At 42.1% G+C, this 7909-nt stretch overlaps 1 protein-coding gene across 2 annotated transcripts in view; it reads right to left on the bottom strand.

The window, feature by feature from the left end:
• Positions 1-2147: 2147 nt before the first annotated feature.
• rap1gds1 (RAP1, GTP-GDP dissociation stimulator 1) overlaps positions 2148-7909 on the bottom strand; it is a 46972-nt gene continuing 41210 nt past the window's right edge. For both annotated transcript variants that reach the window (XM_036146123.1, XM_036146124.1), the window contains 4 exons: positions 7141-7280; positions 4985-5111; positions 4322-4450; positions 2148-3885 (listed from right to left, as the gene is read on the bottom strand). In XM_036146123.1, the coding sequence (XP_036002016.1) occupies positions 3758-3885; positions 4322-4450; positions 4985-5111; positions 7141-7280 (524 nt within the window). In that variant the 3' untranslated portion in view covers positions 2148-3757. The remainder of the gene's footprint in view (positions 3886-4321; positions 4451-4984; positions 5112-7140; positions 7281-7909) is intronic.

Here is a 7909-nt window from a genome sequence, read left to right as displayed (position 1 = left end):
CACCGGTGAGAAAAAGTTGAACTTTTCAGAAAGCTACCACACCTACAGTCAAACCCTGTGAGGGTAGAGTGATGGCCTGGTGCGACTTTGCTTTTTCAGGACATGGGCGTCTTGCTGTAATTAATGAAACCAGCCATCAGTTTGTGACCTTCAGCTAAAGCGCACTTTAATTATGTAGCGAGATAATGATCCAAAGTACACCAGCAGGCCCCTATCTAAAAGGCTAAAACAAATGATGCTTGGTCTAGTCAAAGTAACAGATTAAAATCCAATCCACATGCTGTGGCATATGACCTTAAACAGTTCATTTATGTAAAAAAAAAGCCCCCAGTGTATCTGAATGAAAATAATTCAGTGGGCCAAAGTTCCACAACAGTGATATAACATCTAATACGTGTAGCATACGTATGTAGAAGTGAACGCTGTGTATGTATATTTACACCGGCCACTTTATCAGGTACACCTGTCCAACTGCTCATTAACGCAAATTTCTAATCAGCCAATCACACGGCAGCAACTCAATGCATTTAGGCATGTAGACATGGTCAAGACGATCTGCTGCAGTTCCAACCGAGCATCAGACGGGAGAAGAAAGGTGATCTAAGTGACTTTGAACGTGGCATGGTTGTTGGTGCCAGACGGCTGATCTTATTTCAGAAACTGCTGATCTACTGGGATTTTCATGCACTATCTCATGCCTTGTTGATATATATATATATATATGCAGAAATTGTTGCTTTTACCTTATTTTATTAACTTTTTTATGATTTTATCTTATCAGGGTCAACAGCAATAACATATCGTTTTATGTTTTCTTAAAATGACAAAGCTATCACAATCTAAACACTCATTGCCAGTCATCGTAAACATTTGATGGCAGCTGTTGGTGCTACCAGTTATAAGGTTTAGGATGTAATTCCTTTTTTTCATAAGAGGCCAGGTTGGTTTGGATAACTTATTTCCCTCACAAACGTGAAATCATCATTTAAAAACAGCTTTTAGCATTTCCTAATATAAAATGTGATGCTCTGAAACATTTCAGGGAGGCAAACAAGATCAAATGGATGAATGTTTTTCATGGCTTCCTAGCAGCGGATCCTCCGGGGTAAGAGATTCGACGGGGAGGGAGATGTCTGGGTTTCCTTCCTGATCCCAGATGAGCAGCTGACAATAGATGGGTTGCACTTGGAGAACTGGAAACTGGGGAGAGCAGGTTGAATCATAGATGATGCTAAGCCATACCTCATCTCTGCAAATCAACCAGAACTGTCCGACTGTGGACATATGAGCATTCATATAAAACTGCAAAATCTATGAACTCAACATCATGGATCTTCACGTAGTCACGGTAACACATAGACATGAATCCTGATATCTTCCCCACAGCAGAGGCGTCGCAGGGAAAAGCAGGACGACTCTGGATCAGCTTCATTTTGTCCCAAAACATCCAGGGAAGATAGCAATTGAACAAATACCCTGATCTTTACTCAGGAACTACATTGTTTCTTTAAGCAATAGAAGCCAAAGTAAAGGGCAAAGAAATGAGATGTTCCTTTAGACTAGGGATGATACAGCCCTTTATAGAGCATTGGCTTCATTTTCAGTCTGTGTAAAAGGAACAAATAAAGGAAATAACGCTGACAAGAAACGTTATATACACAGTGATAAGGTTCTAGAAAATGACCTGCAAGTTCTAGTAATCTGCCCTGTACATATTAGTTATATACCCTGGAAGTATCAGTAAAGTTCCTGGTAGGTTCCAAGAAATTAACCTGAAGGTTCTGAGAAGGATTCCTAGATGTTCTGGGAAAGGAACCTGTATGTCATTCCCACAGCACCAAAGGATAAGCTTCAGGAAAATGCCCCGTGAATACAGGACCCTGTATGCTTTGAGAGAGCGGGTCCCAAAAAGTAACCTGTAAATACATCGGGTGGAATCTGCTGGGTGGGTACGGTACGGTTCTGGAACTAAGGACAGGAGGTTCTGCAGCTCCCATGCAAACATCAGCAAAAATGGTCCATCCAGTCTGACAGAAATGCTGCAGAAAACTGAATTCTTTGGCCAGGTGCAGACTTTCCTAAGAAGGCTGAAAGCAGATTAAATACATGATTCTGTTCATTTAATGACACAAAAAAGACCTCAAACATCACCAGCTATTATCTTTTAATTGTCTGTTGAGTCCTTCAAATGTACAACTCATAACATTTACAACAAACACTTGTGTTGAGAGTATTTTTATGCAGTTACAATGGATACATCTCCACTGGCATGTGTCTCAAGTAGATCACAAATCTGATAAATAACCATTCATATCTTTAAAAACGAGACGTTTGGGCCCAGGCTGAGGAACACACCGAGTGACGGCACAGTGTCGCACATGCTCAGACGGGCATGTTAGCAGGGACCCCCCTCGGACCCGAACTACCAATGGGTTTGGGGGGGGAAGGGGACTGCTCTTCATAGCATCTATCATCTACAAAATATCAAAAGATGAGCTTCATCCACAGCGTAATAAATAGTCATTTTACACAGATTCCACGATGTGTATTGACAAATCTGGATTTGCAACTATAAGCTTTAATAAAACTTTCTGTAAACATGATTTAAATTGATTAAATTGGTCAAAGGGATTGGCTAACATGTGCTGAACGCATACTTTTGATATTCTAACAGTAAACTCTGCTGAGAAACCACAAGGAGACGTTAAAAGACAGACCACAATATGAAGTCTGGTGGTGTTGGATCGAGGCGAAGAGCCCCAGCTAAGACTCCAGCCTCACCGCTGATGGCTCTACATGAGGCTTGAGATGGGAAAAGAACATTCCCCACTGTCCAGAGGGACATCATCTGACCTAAACCTGGCTGCGCTTAGTCCGGCTCTTCTTCCGGGACAGGCTGGACCTTGGCTGGGGCTCTGCTTACACTGTCCAGCCATTGGATCGGGGAGTGTGCTGGGAGAGCTGCGCAACTGAAACGCTAAAATCTCTACATCCAAGGCTCAGGAAGAGCGAATAAAAGAGCGTCGGACCCAGAACGAAGCAGGCGGCCGTAGAGGTAAAAATGAACACGGTCACAGCTTGAACAGGACAAAAACATGCACAGGTTCTACTCAGATTATACTCCAGCTACATGAGACATGACCGGGGACATCATGGGAGGCGGCTTGGAGAAAAGAAATCAGAACAAGGCCCTTTTTTTTGTCCGTTTTTTTTTTTTTTACTTCTGAAAGTCTTTGTGCACGATCTTAGGGTGGGTTACTGGTGTCACAGCTGTGGTCTTAAATAGCGGCATCTGCTGCTTCAGGCTTGAGGCAGAACATACATGCACGGGGGTGGGGTGGTATCCTTACTGCCCCAGCGTGGAAAGCCTGAAGGACCCCCGCCTCAGCATCCCACCTGAATCATTTTTATGGCTTTCAAACAGAAAGTACGTGTAAGCGGCTGGCCGTTTAAAACCGTCGTGGAAGCTAAAAACAACAGATATGGGTAGATTCTGTTCATTTCAACATTAGAGACAAATTACAGGTGCTGTGGAATTGGAGAACGCTTCTGTTTAGCGGCTTGTTTCTAAGACAGGCTGCGCGGGGAGCAGAGGACAGAGAGGGGGGGGGGGACGTCTGGCTGGCAGTTATCGCGACGTGGTACCTTGGCACATGACGATGGGGGAGCAGTCATGAGGTGTCAGTTAGGTGGGAGGTGGGCAGGCAGGCATTCAGGGGCGGGGGGAGGGGGGGTGGTTGGGAGTGGGCACAGTCATTTAGCTCTGGGCAGTTAGTCGCTGCTCTGTGAGCGAGGCCTGGTGCGACACCGTCTTGTTTTCATGAGCTCTCAGCTTGGACACCACGTCGATAAAGGCCAGGCTCTGCACTTCTTTGTGGAGAGGTTCTGAAAACAGAAGAGATCCAAAATAAATCAGTGCATCAACCCTCCAGACCGCTCAGATCTTCTGGCTCCAGCCTACTCTGCAGAACACTTATCTGGAACAAACTCCCAGTAGACTGTCAAAGTGCTGAAACCTTTAAATCAAGGTTAAAAACCTATTTGTCTAGAGCAGCCTTTAACTGTTATTGTTGAAGTTTGTAGTCAAAATTGTCTTTTATCTTAACCTGCTGCAACTATTCCACTGCAATATACTTTCCTCTGTATGTTTGGTACATGTTTGACATGTTACTGAAATGTGCTGTACAGATAAACATGCCTTGCCTTGAAACAGGTTCAGATTATCAGTTTAGTTCACAGAGATACTCCCAGCATCATTCCCACAGCACCAAAGGGAGGACCAAGCTTTTGGCTGGTTAGAGTCTGCAAACTGGGGTCTCACCTGAACCCATGACTGCACAGATGAGGATCATGGAGTTGTATTTTATCTCTGGCGCGCTCCTTTCATCTGACAGCAGCTTGTGAAGCACCGACACCAAGCTGGCTCCAACAAAGTCCTTCTCAGCTGCAACTGAAAATCAGAACCGTTCTGTTAACACATCACCGTCCAAACTTCCATCACAAAGTGATTCTTTGTTTTCCCCTCTGGCAGAAAAGCGCGTAAAAACTAGAATTATTTCATACATTAACAAATACAGAAAAATTCTAAGAAAGCTACAGTTTGAGGTCTCTGATCTGAATAAAACCTTGCTGGTTGGAGTTACCCCATTCATCCTCCCAAATATGTTCCATGTCTGGTTGTGGATGCAGCTGTGTAATTTAATAAATTGGTTTACCAGATTAAATGTCAGTTTTTAGTCTTGGATTGTGCAGCATAAATATCTAAATAAATGCGTATAGTCCGGTGCGACTTATGTTTTTTCCCTCTTTATGACGCATTTTTTGACTGATATATACGTATATTGCGGAGTGACTTATAGTCCAAAAAATACGGTATTTAGTCTGAGTTAAATAAAAGGCAAACAAAACTAATGTATGAAATCAGAAATGTAAAGTTAAACAAATAACAAAAATCTCTTTTCTCATAATCTGTCAACGGCCTTACCCAAATCCAGCGCCGCTATAAGCCCCAAAGCCACCAGCGCTTCATTCTGCATGATCATGTGTTCACTGGTTGCCATGGTTACTAGGTGCTTGACGCCTCCTTTCTGGATCACAGTCCTGACAACTTCCTACAACCCAAAAAAAAAAAGCATGAGGTGTTGCAGTGAAACATCAGACATCCTCTGCATCCCTATAATGAGTCAAATATTTCAGATGAGGATGAACAAACAAAGCTGGCAGGTGGAGAATTGCTTTGCACTGCTGCCTTGCAGCAAGAACATCCTGGGTTCAGAAACTAAGAAGGCTCTTTCTGCTTGGCGTCTGCGTGTTTCCAGGTACTCCGGCTTTGTCCCAAAGTCAGACAACCACAAATGTTCATTGGTCTCTCTAAATTGCCCTTAAGTAAAGTTAGAGAGACTAATTTAGCATTCATAGCTCTGACAGATTTGGGTATTTTTTTCATTTTACCAACATGTTTCTTCTGATTGGAAATAAGGCTGTACAATATTAGGAAAACAAGCAATAACATTGGTGAATAAACAAGAATTTATGAAGTGTTATTGTTTTCTGCTATGGATTCATAGCTAATATTCACCCAGATATTGAGTCTATCCCACCCACTGGAAAAAAATAAAATAAAATTCCTTCTCCCTTTTAACACCAAGGATTTTTGAAAAAGTTGCTTGTGGTGGATGTCTGCTGCTTTGGCACTAAAGAAATGTGTAGTGTCTCTAAATAACTTCCTTTAGGTCTGCACGGTATTAGCCAATCTCATGATGGTGAAATCAGGAGCAATTTTTGCCTGTTTTCTTCTTTCCTCTCTTTCTCCCCTGTTCTTCCACCACTCTCTGACCTTTAGAATCTAGGGCAATGCCATTAGTGTCCTGTGTAAACATCTACTGCAGTGAGACGCTGTCGACTGAACAAATATTACACTGGCATGGAACATGCAAGTTCGTAACACTTGCAATACATAGGCCAACAATTGTTGCACTCCAAACAGTCATGTGCGAAGTGAATATTGCACAAACTGATATTTTGATGACAATATATTTGTGATATATTGTGCAGCCTTATTTTCCACCTTTTTATGCAGCATTTATCACAGCTGCCAGCAAGGGATGGGGATCCTGAATATTTGTTACTTAAATGATTAGTTAATCACGGTAAGGTCTACCAAATTGTAGAGAGAGCAGCAGTTGGATTGTACCATCCAACTGCATACTGGTCAGTTCAAATTCTCAATGACCAAAGCATCATCTGTGTCAGCTCTACATCTCTGATCTAAAGCAAACACAGTTTAACATGATCCCTCCAGGACTCCACTAAGCTGCCACCACAGACCCCCCCCCCTCTTCCAATTTGATGTCCTCATAATACTGCACACAATTCTTGATCTATGTTAACCTGTCCCAGTCTACATCCCACTGATGCATGTCTACATCCAGACAATCCTGATTTGTATCTAAACTGCCCTGATCTACATCCAGACTGTCCCAGTCTTGTTAGAGTCACTCTTTGCCCAGCCTGTCAGTAGGGTGGGGAAGTCCTTGTCTACATCAAGTATGTCGCAGCGTACATCCAGACCGTCCCGGTCTACATTCAGCATGTCCGGTGTACATCCAGACTGTCCTGTCTATATTAAGAGCATTTTCATTGTGGAGTAAAACTTCCTCCTACAGATAGAAAGCCAGTAGAATTTTGTCATTGTTTTAATTTAGAGTTCCGTCAATAAGGCAGCTTGAAAAGGTCACGGTGCAGCTTTTTGTTCTGTTAATATGCTACGAGTGAAAGTATTTTTCTCAATCTGATCTAATAATAATGCTTTATTTTTTTAAGTTTTAAATATATGCCTTACAACGTCACAATGTCTAGCCGTTAAATTAATCAGTATTTAATGGCAATAATGTCTAACTCTACAAATGACACTTACTTTGCCAAATGGGTTTATGTGATGAAGCTTGTAAAGATTAAAGACTCCTGAGGAAGATGAAAAGTCTTCTATTTTAATCAGCCACTACTATTTCAGTGAGGGTTATACTTATATTTCCATCCCATCCATTAAAAACTGGACTGTATGATATGGACCAGCTTACTTGACTGAAAGAAACAACATGCCAGTTGTTGTTTTATGACCGGCGTAGAAACCTTCTTTACCTTAGATTTGCTGTGTCGGATCAGAGCCGATAGGAGCCGGTTGGACTCGCCCATCACCCCTGCGTGATCTTTGGCTTCACACCACTCCACTAGCCTCTCAACCAGCTTCCCATTGGTTCCCAGCTGCTCCGCGGCTTCAGCTGAACATAGACACACAGTGTGCAAACAACATCGACATTAACTATGAAATAGTTCTCTTCTTAACAGGCAGGTGTCATATTGTGTGTGTATATATACATAAGATTCAAAATGTGGGCTCTTGCAGATTACAAAGAACTATTGGTTATCAGGGAAACATGTAGAACATGTCAGAGCCAACTTTGCTCAATACACACTGCATTAGAAAGTATTCCTGATCCTGGACTGTTCCATGTTACTTCTCCAAAAAAACTTCAATGGATTTTATTAAAAAAAAAATGTTGCAGGGAAACAACACTAAATGCATAATTGTGAAGTGGAATGAAAATGATAAATGGTTTTGAACCTTTTTTTACAACATAAATACTGAAAAGTGTAGTTTGAATTCAGAAGACAGTAAACAGAGTTTACCTGTGTATAGTATAATGAACTACAGTCTACTCTACATTAACCCTACCAAACCATGGCCTTCCTCCTGAACTGACAGGGTTAATGCTAACTCTGGAGAAGCTACAAAGATCCATGGCTCAGGTGCAAGAATCTTTGACAGGTTCTAATCTGACCTTTATGAAGTAGGATAGTAGGAAGAAGGCCAGCATACGTCCTGTATGTAGTTTACTGCCAGCCATAT

Source organism: Fundulus heteroclitus, chromosome 14 (assembly GCF_011125445.2).
Source record: "Fundulus heteroclitus isolate FHET01 chromosome 14, MU-UCD_Fhet_4.1, whole genome shotgun sequence".
Taxonomy (NCBI): domain Eukaryota; kingdom Metazoa; phylum Chordata; class Actinopteri; order Cyprinodontiformes; family Fundulidae; genus Fundulus; species Fundulus heteroclitus.
This window is presented reverse-complemented; position numbering and strand designations above follow the sequence as displayed.